The sequence below is a fragment of the Bactrocera latifrons genome, unplaced genomic scaffold (genome assembly GCF_001853355.1).
Source record: "Bactrocera latifrons isolate USDA-ARS-PBARC rearing strain unplaced genomic scaffold, ASM185335v1 scaffold_145, whole genome shotgun sequence".
Lineage (NCBI taxonomy): Eukaryota > Metazoa > Arthropoda > Insecta > Diptera > Tephritidae > Bactrocera > Bactrocera latifrons.
This window is the reverse complement of record NW_017534908.1, coordinates 585,361-603,092: the sequence shown is the minus strand read 5'-3', so window position 1 is coordinate 603,092 and position 17,732 is coordinate 585,361. Positions and strand designations below refer to the sequence as shown.

General features: G+C 35.5%; 1 protein-coding gene across 5 annotated transcripts in view; it reads right to left on the bottom strand.

The window, feature by feature from the left end:
• Window positions 1–8,322: 8,322 nt before the first annotated feature.
• LOC108965682 (serine/threonine-protein kinase 24) overlaps window positions 8,323–17,732 on the bottom strand; it is a 24,860-nt gene continuing 15,450 nt past the window's right edge. For all 5 annotated transcript variants that reach the window (XM_018928247.1, XM_018928249.1, XM_018928248.1 and 2 more), the window contains 8 exons: window positions 14,285–14,380; window positions 14,093–14,221; window positions 11,907–12,416; window positions 11,700–11,845; window positions 11,018–11,630; window positions 10,628–10,960; window positions 9,659–9,849; window positions 8,323–9,592 (listed from right to left, as the gene is read on the bottom strand). In XM_018928247.1, the coding sequence (XP_018783792.1) occupies window positions 9,580–9,592; window positions 9,659–9,849; window positions 10,628–10,960; window positions 11,018–11,630; window positions 11,700–11,845; window positions 11,907–12,416; window positions 14,093–14,221; window positions 14,285–14,380 (2,031 nt within the window). In that variant the 3' untranslated portion in view covers window positions 8,323–9,579. The remainder of the gene's footprint in view (window positions 9,593–9,658; window positions 9,850–10,627; window positions 10,961–11,017; window positions 11,631–11,699; window positions 11,846–11,906; window positions 12,417–14,092; window positions 14,222–14,284; window positions 14,381–17,732) is intronic.

Sequence of the window (17,732 nt, the reverse complement as noted above, 5' to 3'; positions counted from 1 at the left end):
GTACAGAAGTAAGTCCTTCATTTAAGGCATTTGAAAACGTAATCCACAATAATATTTTTTCACCCAAATATCTCATACTTTGTGCCTAACAATGTGCTTTTGTGAAGAGTTCTTCTTCATTACTTTAATATGAAGAAATTCAGCCAAAAGTCATCATATTTTTGTTCGAAGTTTGTGGCGAATATGCTCTAGCGAACGTGCTATGTTGGCATTATTTAAAAGTGGTGATTTTGGGTTGGAAGACGAAGAACATCCCAGATTTAAAGATGAGGTAGTAGAAGCTTTATTAGTTAAAGACTGTTGTAAACACAAAAAGAGTTCTCAAACTCTTTGGTATTATTCTTTAAAGTAAGAAAATTTGATGAATTGAAGTCAAAAGAAATTGTTTTTGCTTCTGATTGTGACTGGTGATGAAAAAAGGATCACTTAGACAACCCTAAAGGAAAAAATTGATATGTTTAGAAAAATTAGTTGCTGAAATCGTACAAAACCCATCCATATAGCTAAAATGCAGCTTATTTATATTCAGTAATTAGTCTCAAAAGCTATAAAACGAGTTCGAACCTGCATAAATGATTTTCATATGGTCAAAGTGTATTAGAACAAGTCCAAATAACCTTATTACGTATACGATCTCACCAATGGCTTACGAATACAACAGCAGAATAATTTTTCACTGGTGGTGATTAAATATTAATAACAATAGATTTTTTCAGCCATACAACTTTGCATACTTGTTAATTAAGCACACAAAAGGCTTTAATCTTTCATAATTTGCATACTTTTAGGTGCACAACCGCCTTCATGAGTGCCAAGTTCAAGCCTACAACATTAAACTGTCACAAAAAATTAAATAACAAATTTTAAATAAAACAAAATCCTCGCCAATCATGCACTACTAAGCGCTGTTATGTATTGCCATCGTTAGAAAATCCTTTTTAATACCGTTACATTGAAAAAGTAACGCAGTTTCCTAACTAAGCGCATTCAATATTTACGCGGAAATGTGCTAATAATAAAAGCCATTGCCGCACAAACAAAGTGGCGACCAAATACAAATCCACATCGAAGAGTGGGTGGGCAAGGTTGTCGCATACTTAATGCCTCCCTCAGAAGGGTTGGTTGGTTGCTGGGTGAGCCATAGTTTGCGCCGAAAGCTTTTACTTCGCGCTAACACATAACTCATCCACGAAAAAGGAGCCGCACGGTCAATTTTAGTTTCACTATGTACACATATTTAAACAAAAGCAACAAAAACAACTACAATGTGCGGGTGTTTTTACTGGACGTATACGATACGTATGCATGGTGACGTATATATGTATGTGTGTGTTTTCGTATCGCTCACGACTTGTAGGAACTGCTCAAGGTCCGGCCAATGTCTTTTGTGCGACTGCATTTTGTATGCTTTTGTATGTGTTGTTATAGCATTTCTGAGTTGTTGTTTTTCTGTGTTGTTTGTTGTTTGTCTGAGTTTTTTCTTATTGTTGTGTATGTAAGTGTAAGTGTCAGCGTCAGCGTCTGTTCGAGCTGCTTTCACATCCGTTTATATGTAATTAAGCAATAATTCAGAGGGCATGCATGCATGTATGTGTGCATGAATTATGTTTGGCGAGTGTGTGAGTGTTATGCTGGCATCATAAAATGCATTACAAGTTTTTCAAGGGCTACGCTATTACTTTCACTTTATTTGTCTGCTTAAGAATATGTATATATACATACAGATATACTATTTGGGGGATCCGTAATTTCTCGAGTTGATTATTCAATTTTTTTATTTTGCAAATGACCGCTGAAGTTGTAATTTTTTCTTAAAAACTAATTCAGCGTAAATAAGCTTTTTAAAGACGTAAACCTACAGATCTCGATAGACATTTGCCTGTGTCTGTGCATCGGTTACAATGCATACATATTCGTCAGCAACACACACGAGGTCATGATTGAGCTCACACCGCTCCAGCTAGTAATCAAACAATAAGCTAAACATACTATACTTCGAAAGACAGCAGAAGGGTATGGCAAAGGGAAAGTAATCTCTCCACGAAAATTAAAGCCATATATGATGAAACACCAATAGCTCTTCTCCCGAGGAAAAGCATTACCAAAAGGGTAAACATCGCAAGAAAATTTAAAGTTACCATCAGCGGTAAGGTTAAATGGAGTAACTCTACGCTTGACTAAATGCTAAGGCATAGCACAATTAAGTGGAACACTGCCGGTTCGAAAAAGTCGGGAGGTATTGATACTGGTATCGCAGGACCGCATACCAAACTTTCCTATGAGTCGTTTCCGAATATTATCCAACCAGAAGTTTTTTTGGCGTTAAGAGTTTTTGAGGGAAAAGTTTTGCGAAAGATGTACGAGATATACGACGACATTGACATAGTTCAGTGATTTAAAAGACAACGGCTACGCTGCTAGCCAGTCATATCGTCAGAATGGATGAAAACACTCAAGCTCGATGGGGAAGGCTGAGGAGAGGAATATCTCCACTCCGTTAGTAAGACCAGAATACTCTCAGAATCTTCAATCCGTTGTTGTAAACTCGGCTATAACCGTTGCAAGTGGTATCTTACCAGAATGGAGCTGCTCCGGAAGGATCAGAGAGTGGACAAGAAAAGGTATTAACAACAACTCACAGGTATGCCAGACCAAGTAGCTAATGATTGGTTGTAACCTGTCAAGGGAGAAATTTCTGGTAGTTGTAACATTTTATTGTAGGCTGAAAAAAACATAATCAAACATGAGTATAGACTCTTGTGCTAACTGTCGGTTGGTGCCGAAAACTGCCGAGCACCTGTTGCCAGAGTGCACAGCAGTCTGTAGACGCACGACAAAGGCCCTTGGATATACATACATACATAAGTATGCCAGAAAAAAAAGTTTTTTACAAGAGCTTGATTTGGATCGTTCAGTTTGTATGGTCCAATATCGGCGGTTCCGATAAATGAGCATCTTTTTGAGGATGTGTGGAAATGTTCAGATCAATATCTCAAAAACTGAGAGACTGCTATCGGTTTAGTTCGTCCTACTGAAATATACGATGCAGTTTTTTCAATAGAATTTTTTTGACAGATCACGCGTAAATCGTATCAAGCTGTCATGCAATTTCTTTTTGTTCAATGCTGTTTGGCATTTCATCATGAAAATACTTATGCCTGAGCAACGTTTACAAATCGTTAAACTTTATTACGAAAGTTCACGTTCGCTTAACTCATGGCCAACATAATCGGCCCACTAAACGTACTATTTGCAACACCATCATCTATCTTGAGACTCATCATTCATTATTGGATAATATTCGACCGAATAGACGACGTCCAGCACGTAGTAAGAAAAATAGAGCAGGAGCTACGGCTAAGCTAGGACCGTAGAAAGTCGATTCGGCGAAATTAGCAGCAACTCGGACTGATATATGGAACGACTTGACTCATTTAACGTGAGATCTTGAATGGAAAGCGTACAAAATACAACTTGCGCAAGAACTGAAACCGCTCGCTCACTTCGCTCTAAGGGGCTCTTAAAAAGAAGGTCTGCTGTTTTCAAGCAATCTTTTTTTAATGGGACCCCTTTCTGACTCAATAGGTATGTACACAAGCCAAATTGCATCATTTGGGACGAAGAGTAACCTAAAAAGATTAAGAGCTGCCATTTCATTAAGAAAAAACAACGGTTTGTTGTGGTTTGTTGACCGGTACAATCATCGATATATATTTCTTCAAAAATGTTCCAGTAAAAAGGTAACCGGCAATTGGGACCGTTATCGCGTAATGATTACCGACTACTTGATGCCCGAAATTGATCTCGGCGACATTTGGTTTCAACAAGAGGGAAGAACCCCTCACATTGCATCAATCAATGGATTTTGGGAAATAACAGACACCCTAATGTATATACACATGTGTGTGTTTAGCTTGCATTTCTGCTTTTCTTTGGCACGTTTTTGTTTACAATCGACTCGCATGTCACATTGAGATGTGGTAAAAATTTCAAATGCCATTTTGCAAATAAATTCCCAGCACGCGTAGCCACACGGATACACACACACATACATAGGTACGCACAAAGTTACATATGTATGTATGTAATTTGAGCAACACACGGTCGCAGACATTGACACAGGTATTGCGTTTCAATCGCAGCAAGCGGAAACTGGCAGCACTTTATGCTAAGATGGCTGAAAAGCAGCTAAACGCACAACAACACTCTAAGCCAACTTTGTCTGCCAAGGCAGTTAGGCAGGCAGCGTGTGCGACAGCCAACCAAGATGGCTATATGTGTGTACGTATGCGCTTAGGTGTCACGCACTGACAGAGTTCGGAGGTGTTCGCCGTGTTTATGTATATGTTTGCATGTATATATGTGTGTATGTGTGTTTAGTTGCAGTATGTCTGTATGTCTGCTTGTCGAAGGAAAAACTCTTAAAGCTCATTGCGGGATGTTGCGAGTATACAAATTAAGGGATGTTATATGTGTATACACATGTGGCCATTTAATTTTCGTGCAATACGTGAAAAAGAAAATTGTCAAAAGATATAAAAAAATGTATGCCAAATGCAATAATTTTTCACTTCCTAATTTTCAACACAAAAATTGCCGTTAAAAGAAGTTGAGTAGCGGAATTTATGTGGCTGGCATATGTATGACGCGCAACAAAAAAGGTACACACACAAATCTTGACATTGCTGCCATTGTATAAATTGATTGCCTGGCTGCAGTTTTTTGTGCCTTTTTAGCATTTTTTCAACACAAATCACGAAACATTGCAAGCAAATCTTCAAAAATCTCCACTTTACTTCAAACAAGCAAACTTTTCAAAATTGTTGCTTTAGGCGTTATTTGCATTTCGCATTTTTCACTAAGCACACAAACACATATACCTTTTTTATGTATTTTATTCTAGCATTTTTTCTTGTGTGTTTTTTTTTTTTTTTTTTTTGTTCACAAATATTTGTTGTAACACAATTCGTTGTGCGAGTTATCGAGTCAGGTGTTCATCCTTAACTATTCCAAACGAAAGACTGAATCTGGAATTTGACAGGAACTTGCCATTGCAGCCAGCAAGATGGATTACTTAATATAATAGTTATTTGTGCTTTTTGGCCGTTGTTGTTTTTGTTGTTTCAAAATCAAAAAGCTCGTGAGCGCTTAAGAAACTCAGAGCGCATATGGCAGTTAAAAGCTCCAAGGGAACATAAACTCAGCGCAGCACGCGCGTGCAATTGCTCTTCTGTCTTGTATGTCTGATTTTGTTGTTTGCTTGTTGGCGGCTGTTGGCTACTGCCAAGTTACCTGTCAAAAGGCGCGAATACCGCATATAAACAAACACAAATGGCATGCTTGCAGGACATTGTGATAAGGGAGAACATACGTTGATTGCGCGCTCTCTCTCTCTCTCACTTCCTCATTTTCGCTCTGCGCGTTTACGCTTTTTTCTCGCTGAGTTCTCTGAGCGCTTGTGCACGCGTAGCGGATATGAATGAAGTGTTCATGTCCTTGTAAAGTGTCTTGTGTGTAAGAAATAGCGAATGAAGCAATAATAATAAATATTAATTTGATTATAGTTGCTTAGACATGCAGTGCCCAGAGCGCATTCGTTGGCTGTCATATTGCTGTCAGCAGTTGCCAGTGCTTATTACTAACACAATTATTCTTTATATACCATACATACTTACATAAAGGTAATATACATATATGATGTGATGGATGATTTTAATTAACCGTTAGTCATTAAGTTGCCGCTACAAACATCTATTTTTAGTTGAAACCTGTTAAATGATTAAGGAGCGTATAAAATATTAAAGTTATCGATGTGAAAGAAATGTGTAAAGCGAAGTGGGCAAAGCGAAGGGTGTAATTAAGTCTTCAGCTCCGCAAATGAATCAAGGCTTTGGTAAAACAGATATCCGTGGTTATAGCGCGCCAGTCGTTTTTCCTTTTCCTTGTTTGGCGCGTAGCCTGTCCATTCTTTGAACTATGCCAATGTCGTAATACATCTCAGCCGAGCTCATACTTCCATCGACTGCAGTTATCGCCGTTACCAATGCGCTAAGGATCAAAAATCTTCCACAAAACCTTTCTCTCGAAAGCTTGTAACGCCGACTCATCAGATTTTGTCTTTGTTCGTGCCTCTGCACTATACAACAGGACGGGCTGATAAGTGAATTTGTAGAATTTGACCTTTATTCGTCGAGAGTCCGAAGTTGCACGTGTTATTCTGTGTCGAATATCGAGGTTGACGTTGTTGTTGGTGTTATACGACGAAATATCTACGACTTCGAAGTTACGACTGTCAACAATGACGTGGAAGCAAAGCCCCGAGTGCGACGACTGTTTGTTTAATGACAGGAGATATTTCGTCTTGATCTCGTTCACTACCAGATCCATTTGCTACGCTTCCATATCCAGTCTGGAGCAAGCTGAACTAACGAAGCTGACGAAAACCAGTTAACGCTATAAATATTCAGAGGTACATATCTAGCGAAATTTAAAATAAGAAGTTCGAGAAATCTAACTGCGGATAGGAAACTGATATTGTACTGGTTATAAAGATCAACTCTCACGTAGACGAAGCTACATATATTCCAAAGTCATCCGAACTGAAGTATATGTTCGGAGATTGTGGCATTTCCTCGTAAAATAATCCATTCCAAATTTCTTGAAGAACCTACTCTCTTGTCAAATAAAAGGTTATCCACATAAGACTTTGATTTTGACCAATCAGTTTGAATATATTTGATAATGGTCCGATGTCGGCGGTTTAGCCCGCTTCGCTAATTTTTTTTATATGCACTTTACATAGTCTCCATCTTTTCCTTTTGTATGTTATAAAATTCGTGGCAAATTGAATTTCTTCTGCTTTGGAAAAAAGAGAGAGACCAAATTTTATAATAGTTTTTACGACAAAGATTTGACTCTGCTAAACAACGGCGGCTTTGGTCAACGACCTATCTGTCTGAAGGTACTTAATGATTTCTGAAGTCGAGTCTGGATAAGTCAAACCTTACATACTTATTCAAGCTGTTGATCTAGGGAGTAACTCAAGCTTCTTATTTAAGAATGTGAAGTGTCAAAATCTTCTAAAAAGGAGTTATAGTCTACCAAAAGTACTCTTGATTAAGGTTGTGGTGTGGTTGATTCTTCCTTCTGCAACTACTATCTGATCAAATTTGACCTGGACTGACAAAAAACACTGTTTTAAAAAGTGGCTTCCGAGCTTATGCAAGTATGCCAAAGCTTAATACCATTTAGTTAATTGGCAGGTATGGCCTTTAATGCCTGCAGCGACATTTTTTTTCGGTTTGGGCTAATCTTTTGGTATAAAATACCATAATGCGTTGATTCGATTCATAATATGTTTTGAGGTAAAATGTTTTGTGCCACTCAAATGTTATGTTGCTAAATTAGTCTTAGACAGAAATAATTTATATGTATGAGTCCGCGTCAAAATTGATCAGTTGTAATTTATCCCTGTTTCTGCGAACGTCACTTAAATTTTGTCACTTTCCATAACCTTAAAAATAAAATTCAAAATTGATAGTCTTTATAATATTGTCCGATAATTTATTTGTATTACTTCAATAGAGTTTTCATTACTGTTGTTGCTTTGTTAAAACTATTTGCAATTACTGTTATTTACTTGCTTGACGTTTTGCCCATTTTGTTGTTGCTGATTTTTCAAATAGGTATGTATGTATGTAAGTATTGTGGGTTTCATTGCTAAATACTATTACCTTTTATTTATTTATTCTTTTAGTATTAACCTGGTATGTAGGTATGCATTCATGTTAGTTTCAATTTTTCATTGCCACATAGTTTACTATATTTTTTACATAGACCGTTTTTTTAATTATTATTTTTCAGTTATTTTCTTCATTTCTTTTTCGTATATATGTATATGTATATGTACGTTACTTTATCTTTATAACTTTTACAATTACAACTAATATTAAGTGTGTGAATTAATACAAAAACAAAACAAAATTACTAAATTATAAAAGAAAAATCAACTCATACAAATTCGCATCTGCCACGTGGTTATGCTTTAATTTAAATTTAATTTTAACTACATATATAGATATATACATATATGTATGTATATCAAGGTGACCACTATTTCGCAGGTTGATTTTTTTTTTTTGCAAAAGTCGCCTGAAATTTCAATTTTTGCCATAAAAATAACGTGAACAAGCTCTTCATTTTTAATTTAAACCGCAATTAAATCATATTTATTTTCCCATGTGCATGCATATATAACATGCGATTTTTTGATATTTTGCATTAAGCTAATAAATGTATAACTTTAAAAAAAATATTCTAATAGAAAATTTAGTGTTCTAAAAAAAAGACTCCCGTCATTTTTTTCATGAAAACTTTCCTGTAAAAGTTATACGCAGTTAATATTATGCACTCTATTCACAGGGTACACCATGTCGTATGAGCAACATAGAATGTAAAAAATCACTTTTGTATAATCGCTTTGCAAAAAATTTCTGAACGTTTTTTCATAAATGCATTCCCTTAAAAGTTATACAGCAAATCATAAACGTGCTGTATTCATACAGTACACCATGTCGTATGAGCAAGAAATAATGTATAAATCACTTGTATGAATGCTCAGTTGCCTTGATGCATAATTTTAATTGTGTATAACTTTTAAAGGCATGAGTTTATGAAAAAAATATTCAGACATTTTTTGTAAAGCGGAATGTTTTGTATTAGAATATCACTTTTTCAAAGTTGTATGTATTTCCACTTTAGAGATAAAAGATCCATATAAAAAATATGGAAAAATTAAAAAATTAAGATTTCGATGCAGTTTAAATTGAAATTAAAGAACTTTTTGACGTTGTATTCTTATTTTAGGACTAAAAGTAGGATTAAGGTGCAATTTAAATTAAAATTAAAGCACTAGTTTACCCTCCTTTGCAAAAAAAAAAATCAACTTGTGAAATATATATTAGAAAACCGTGTGTGGAATTGTGGTGGTGGTACAGCAAACATGCGTACCTCTCACAGCAGCGGATTTAGCTAAACACTACACAAATAAGTCAATTTGTTTTGTTTATTTTTGTTTGTTTTATATAAGAATTGTTTAAATTTAATATGTATTTTGCATTTTACATTCACACTAATTAATGTACCATCATATGCAATAGTTGATTTCATCAAATTATCTACAATTAATTAATCTTCAAACGAGAACCTAACAGCTTATCGCGGCACGCATCAGTGTGACAACGATTTATTTGGAATCCAATAAATATTACACTATCATAACAAACAATATTGCGGGGGTAGTACACTGTTGTTTTTGTGGTTTTATCGTATTTTTGTTTTTGTTAAATTTCTTTTAAATATATATTTAAATTTATTTAGGTATGGAGTTACTTTTTCTTTTCTTTTTAAAGTGTTATATCGCTTACTTGCGCATTTGCCGCAATTTCTAAAATATTTGCTATATGCACATGTTCCAATTGCTCCAAACTGGTATATTTATTATTTAAATATCGTAACCTTCAGATATTTCTAGTTGTTGTTGTTTTTATTTAAAATCAGTCCATGTACCATTGTGTTCGTTTACTTCTTATTTCTGTAAAAAAAAAAAGAAAATAATAAAATAAATATTTCTTTAAAATTACATAAAACAGAAACTCACCTGATAGCCCTGTCCATAATATTGTTAATACGCGTCTCTGAGTAGCCTGGAACTAATTTGTGAATTATCTCTTTCAGGAACAAATCACTGACACCTGGACTGCTACGCTCGGCCAATTCCAATACTGACTTTAAGTCACCAATGTCCGTAACGTTTGAATTTTTGCTCGAATTGGCGTACTTTCGTTGAATCTGCGAAAATAAAAATACCATTTGAATAAAACAAAAGCAGAAAACGTTAACTTCGGCTGTAGTAGCCTTCACATATAAATTTCTTATAGCATAAAAGGGTTTAAAAGTTCTTTTCTTTATAATCGGAACAATTTAATCGAATATTGCAGATGTGCCTTTGATATTAATCCATGACAAATTTCGTGCGGATATTTTGTCAAATAAAAAAGTTTTCCATACAAGAACTTTATTTTGATTGGTCAATTTGTATGACAGCTATTTGCTATAATGGTCCGATCTGACAAATTCTTGGAATAATGCAGATTTGCCTTTAACAAAAATTTTAGTCACATTTCGTGAAGATATTATGACGATTAAAAAAGTTTTCCATACCAGGACTTATTTTTGATTGGTTAATTTGTATGACAGCTATATGCTATAATGGTTCGATCTGTATAATTTTTTCGGGGAATGCAGATTTGCATTGGAAAAAAATGCAGGCAAAATTTCGTGAAGATATCTCGTCAATTAAAAAAGTTTTCCATACAAGGACTTGATTTTGATCGGTCAGTTTGTATGACAGATATATGCTATACTAGGTCGAAAAGGGCAATTTCGACAAAAGAGCAGCTTCGTGGAGAGTAAAGAGCCTGTGCAAAATTTCATATCGGTATCTCAAAAACTGAGCGACTGGTACGGGTCTATACAATCAGACAGATGCCGACATGTACAAATCGACTCAGCCCGTCAAGCAAATTATTTAGATAATTTACGAAAAAATAAAAAACAAAACACTCACATCCGTAAGAACTGGAAAGAGGAAATTATTCAGACATGCGCTATTCGTCTGCATCACACGATTGCCACCCAATTTGTGATTGGAATTATTGGACGACAAAGCTGTGGCGGAGGCGGACGCCGACGCGGATACTTCCAATGCCGCGCCATATGAACGCTCGCCATGCGTGCTACTATTTGACAATGCTGAATTGCCATTGTAATTGCCACCACTTGAGCTGGAGCTAAGCATCGGCGACGAGTTGGATGACAAGCCGCTGGCATGCATACTACGTCGCTGCGCACGCGATTCTTCTTCACGCAGTTGATCTTCGCTTTTGGCATGCTCGATGAGCTGCAAATAATTGTTGTGAATTTTTTATTGCAAATATCATATGATTCAAATGACTACCGATGAGCGTCGCTGTTCGTGTTCGTCATCTAGTGAAGCGGAGCGACTCTGCCTTAGGTTCGATTTGGACTCCTGGAAGACCGCATTGCTGCTACTGCTATTACTGATCTTCTTCATGCCATCAGCATTTGGCGAATTGCTGCCGCTCGACGACGATAGCAGTTCTTGGCTGCCCGACGATTGCTTATGTGTTGGACTGAGCGGTTGATGCGCTATATTAGAGCTGGATGAGCGTATGACACCAGCCGAAGCCGCTGCTTGTTTGTAATGATTTAAGTTGGTATCGCGTTGTGTAGCTGCGGACGTGGACGATGATGTTGATTGTTGAGGCGGACTGCCCGCCATGTTGTCGTGCAATTGCTGTTGTTGCGATGTGGCGGACGGTGACAACGCTACCGAAGTTGCGCCACTACCCGGATAGTGTTTGTTGGCCGCATTAATTGCGATCGGCGTTGCTCCGCTGCTTTGTGATAATTTCTGTGCTATTTTCATGTGTTCCATCTCCTTAAAGCTGCTATTGGCAATCGATTCGCGTGGTGCCTTATTGTTGCTGAGCCCTTTAACGGTCATTATCCAAGGTTCGTCATTATTGCCGCCAGGTTTCGATTCGTCACTGGATAAGAAAATATACAAACAGGTTAGAAGATATTTAAAGTATTAAAATATATAAATATTTATTTACGAATCTGAATTCTCCGATTCTGTTTCGCTTTCATCACCCTTCTGCAGCTTCCATTTTTTATAACGATCAATTAAATCAATAAGGTACGAGTTCTTCTTGGCTTTCTTGATAAAAGGATATTTCAATAGTTCCTTGGCTGTCGGTCTCTATTTAAATATAAATTGCATTTAAATAACAGTAAATATATTTTTATTTCAAAAAACGCACATTTTCAGGATCCTTGTTAAGGCACGCTTCCACAAAATCTTTAAACGATTTCGTATAGTTTCCCGTTAGTTGTGGAGGATTATTCTTCGGTATCAAAAATAAAACTCTCATTGGATGCAACTCCGAATTGGGCGGCTCACCCTTGGCCAATTCAATTGCTGTGATGCCCAGTGACCAAATGTCCGCTTTGGAATCGTACATGGACTGTTTTATCACTTCGGGTGCCATCCAAAATGGTGTACCTACGAATGTATTCCGTTTCGACGTTGTGTTCGTCAACTGGCCGGCAACACCGAAATCAGCCAACTTTACATCACCCATTTCGCTTAGCAATACATTGGCCGCTTTGATGTCTCGATGTAATTTGCGTTCCGAATGCAGATAGTCCAGACCCTTTAGCACTTCTCGCAATATGATTGCGATGTGCATTTCCTCGAAAGAACCAGCTTTCATTAGATCCAGCGCTGAACCGCCGCCTAAATACTCCATAATTATCCATAGCTTTGTACCCTTTAAAGAAATGGAAATTTTATTATTTTTATGGGATTGGACTACTAAAACTAAAAATCTCGACTTCTGGGCTAATTGCAATACGGGTTGAAATTGGTGGCCCCTTCTACTTCTTTTACTTTGTTTTAATGAAAATCATCGAGTGTTCTTATAGAGGAAATCTTAAAAGTTGTCTTAACATGTTTCTTACAATTCCCACAGCAGGTTGTATGTTACCCGAATTGGACGTGATTTTATTCGACCAAGGGATGTTTTTTCGCCGACAAAGTCCTATTTAAAGCGCTAAGCATAAACAGGTTTCTTACAATAAATTATTATGACTTTTTGTATTTTTGAGAGAATGATTTTGATGATGATGAATTTGAGAAATCACGTTGTTATAATAGGCACTTTTGAAGTACTTTGAATACCTAGACTGCTCGTATACTATTCCGACGAGATTCGATCAAAAATAAATTGGTATAAAAAACTGGTGTAAAGAAAATTTACGCCAGAAATTTTTAAAATGTATAAAAACATGTACTTACTTTTAAAAGTAGGCTTTGATGAAGGACTCATCAAAAAGAAATTGGTATAAAAAACTGGTATAAAAAGAATGTAAGCCAGAAATTTTTAAAATGTATAAAAACATATATTTGCTTTTAAAAGCAGGCTGTGATAAAGGACTCATCAAGAATAAATTGGTATAAAAAACTGGTGTGTTGCATTCTCTATACGTTTACAAATACTCCGAGAGTGACTACTCGATTTTATATTACACGTGACGAGCATTTAATTTTTTTAAGATTAAAATAAACATGGGTTTGTTGCAATAGAATAACAAAATAGAGCTCAGTAGAAGACGAATCGAAATATTTGGTATAAAATATCTGGTATAAAGTGGAAGGGAAGAAAAGAGTATAATGGCGAAGTCCCAGAAGATTAGCAATCAGTGCGCTCGTCGGTGGATTGGCACACTTGGTCTAAAAAATCTGGTATAACGTGCGACTAAAAGTTTCAGTTTTATATTATTCATGATCGCCATTTGCAATTTTTTTTAGCTTTAAATAGTTCTTGCTGTAGTAGATTCGTCGGTTGATGGACATATTTGTATAAAAATCTGGTATTAAGTACAAGTTAAAGAGAGTTAAATATTAGGCGAGAAATCTGACCAAATCAGTCATGTCATGCCTTAGTAGTCACTCGGAAAAGCTTTTTAATACCCACAGAGTGAAAAGTCGATTTTATATTACTCATAACGGGCATTTTTAGTTGTTTTTTGAAATAAGTAGTTTATGTTGTAGTATAATCCTTAAATAAAGTTCAGTGGAAGAAAAAGTGTAGTACACAGGTCGGCAGATCAACAAATGTGGTATAAAAATCTGATATAAAATGCAAGTGAAAGGGAAATGTTAATTATTAATGAGGAATATTAAAGAAATCCGAGTATATCAGTAACAATGTATTTTAGTAGACAAAATAAATGCTACTAAGCTTTTTAATTCGAGATCGGAGGTTTGTTATAATTTAATTATTCAATCTCAAATATTTTCAATATAATTTCTTTTATACTTTATATATGCAAGATACCTATATACACATAAGTTGATACAGAGTTATTGTCCGAAAAATAGTGCTTAACATTCGAACAAAGCCCGTTCATTGCAGTATGCCTAAACTTTTCATAAAATGCTCACCTTAAGATACGATCCATAGTACTTTGTAACGAACGGTGAGTCACATTGTGACAGTACCATAATTTCCTGTTGTATATCTTCGATCTCATCTTCCGCCTCTTCCAAATCAATTATTTTGATCGCCACGACCTGGTGAAGAAAGAACAATGTTTTTCAATATATGTATAGGTGCAAAAAATCACAAAAATAAACCTGTTGCGTTCGATTGTCGATGCCTTTGAATACCTCGCCGAAGGAACCTTTCCCGATCCTCTCTTGTTTCGTGAAAATTAGCTCGGGATCCACTTTCTAAAAGTAGAAATACAAGAAAAATATAATTAAAATTTAGATAAATGTTTACAACTCGAAAATTAATTACATTTTGTTAAGACTTGAATACACGCATCGTACTTGTCTACTTAGTAAACAAAACTTTTATATTTCCACATATACACGCATGTACATACATACATACAAATGTATAGTATGTCATTTTATGTATGTACGTTTGTATGTGTATACATGTGTTTGTCAGTAAACATGTTCAAAGGTATTTACTTATTAGCTTTTGTTTATGTCACTGGTATTTTATCTCAGGCAAAGCAAACCGATAAATACTTGAGCTGTTTGGTAGCCAAGCAGTCGATACAATTAAAAACAAAAACACGACAATGTTATCATTAATGGCGGCTACTTTAGGGGTGCATAGTGCGGTAAAAATGGCTTGGTGCGTTTTTTTTTTTTTTGTTGATAATTACTATAATATGGTCATGATTGAGGTAAAGTGCTATTTTAGATTTAATAAAAGAAGTAATGAGTAACGTTTGATGTTCTCAGCATTTATCACCATTTAATATAACTATGTACATACGTATGTATGTATATGAGTAAATATGCACTTAAATTTTATTGATAAACCACTAGAGAACCCCTTTATTGTCATGCATTTTTGAAATTGCTGAGCAATACGCTTTATTACAGGGCGCTTAACAACTGCCATACACAGCTGACTAACATAATGCAAACATACATACATATACACATGGTCGAGAAAAAAATTATCGCATTTTTATCATGAGATCACGGTGTTATTTTCTTCAATTGGGATGAGTATTAACATCGATTTAGAAAGTTCTGTCTGCCTGTACAAACGCGAACTAGTATCTTAGTTTTTCGATATCGATCTGAAAAGTTGTTCACGTCCTTTTCTTTCCAAAAAACTGATTTTTTGTCGGAACCGTTTAAAGCGGTCCACTAACCCAAACAACTGTCTATCTAAAGTAACCAAAATCAAGTCCTTATATGGAAATTTGACAAATTATCCTCACGAAATTTGGCATGGATTATTGTTTAAGACAACGGTACCGTCTTCGAAGAAATTGTTCAGATCAAACCACTATATCACAAAGCTGTAATACAAACTGATCGCTCAAAATCAGGTTTTTGATTGGAAAACATATTTATATGCTAAGATATCTTCACGAAATTTTACCCAGAACAGTGTCCAAGATAACGGTACAAGAAGACATTATTCCGATCGAACCACTATATCACATAGTTGCCATATAAACTGACCGATCAAAATCAATATAAACATCTTTTTCTACACATTTATGCCATAAGAACTACATCTGCGAACGATATTAAAGCTTTGGTGCAGCAAAAATTAACGTTTTTGTCTTTTTTTAATTTGTAAATATTTTATTTAGTTTGAACTATTCGTAGCCACTAGAATAAGGTGATAATTAATTGCCACTACGAGTTGGAGACAAACAAAATATTATTTTCCTGCTTCAAGATATCGAAAAAGGAATTCTTAAGCGATTAAAAGTATTTAAGTCGTACCGAAAATGGCTTTCTTTTTAGTTAAATGCGTAATCTCAGAAGAATGTACGCATATATACACGTTTAGGTGTGTTTACGGTAATACCAACGCAAAGCAATGGCAATGACAGTGATTTGTATTGTCGGTGGCATTGGTAATGCGGTGGTTGGCAGCGTTGATGAGCTTGCAATTCATAATTTCTTTCCAAAGCACGTACGACTCTTTTGTACATACATATGTATGTATTGTTGCCCTCATATAGGCACAAACAAAAACATAAATAGGTATATGTATAGGTATATTACTGTGTATACTGGCACAACTAGCTTAATGAATTTCCATTTTCAAATACGATTTTCAAAATAGTGGAAAATTTCTATTCAATATGAAAGCCAGCTTGTTTTCAAAAGTTAATTGCTCTAAGCAGCCATTTTCATGTAACTTAGTTCACTAATGTAGAAAAATACTACATAATCTCATTAGAGTAAAAAAGTAGTAGTAGTTTTCAAACAGCTGATATATTCTATACGAATAGTTGCCCACAGAATGATCTCAGCTTACTTTAATAACTGAAAAGAAAGTACATGTTGTGCCAAAGCAATTGATGACTAAAGGCAACGAGACGATCAATATGCATGATAAAGACGGCTTTTAATAAATTACACTAAATAACGAAATATATTTGTAGGTAACTAGAGGGGATTGTTTTGAAAACAAAATAGCTATATTTGTACTGTTTGTCAAGAGATGACGTAACCTGATTATAATCCCTTTGCTTAATTGCGTATTTTTCAGTATACTATGTTAAAAATGTCGAACTTTTTGCCTGAAAAAAGTGCTTTTGTGAGAAGACCTTCTCCATTACTTCGATATAAAGCCGAAATGCATAGTAGTTTGGTGGATATTTGTGGTAAATATTTCTCCAGCTCAAAGACCTTTAAGCCAAAATGGTTTTCAATATTTAAATATATTTTGACACTGGCTGAGAAAACGCATAACGTCCTGGGTGGCCTAACAAGTGTGAAGATGACGAACTGGAAGCATTACTCGATGTAGATTGTTATCCCGCACACAAAAAAGCTCGCAGCATTTTTGGGAGCCACTGAAGCAGCCATTTCAAAGCTTTTAAAAGTAGCCGAATAAATTTAAAAGCAAGAAACTTGGCTGAATTGAACCCAAGAGACGTTGAAAGACCGTTTTACAACTCAAAATATCATATGTGAAACCTGGCGAATCAACAACAAAGCCGAATATCAATGTCGTCAACCTAATGGTCTATATTTGGTGAGATCAAAAGAACGTCCTGCGTTATGAGTTTCTAAAACTGGATGAAACTACTAAAGGAAAACGCTTCTAAAATTTTGTGAAACCATTAAGAGAAACCCTTCTAAAACTGAGTGAAATCACTAAAGATAAACGCGATCGGCAACAACCCATTAAATTGAAGGAAGTGATTGCCAATAAATAGCCGGAATTTTCCACTAGCACCGATTTGAAACATTTTTGGAAAACAGCTGGGAAGTTTTCGCTCACTGGCCTTATAGCGCAGACCTTGTCACTTCTAAATTCCAATTTTTTCAATTGCTGTAGAACGTACCCACTGGATTACCGTTCACATCAGAACACGGTATCAAAAATTGGCTTGATTCATCCTTGGCCGCCAATCCGGTGAGTTGTTTTGGAATAGAATCCACAAACTGGGAAAATTATATAGCTTCAGGTGGACAATTTTTTGAATAACAATTATGTTTTCTTAAATAAATGTTCAAATTTCGAAAAAAGCATAAATATAACGGGTGATTTTTTAAGAGCTTGATAACTTTTTTAAAAAAAAAA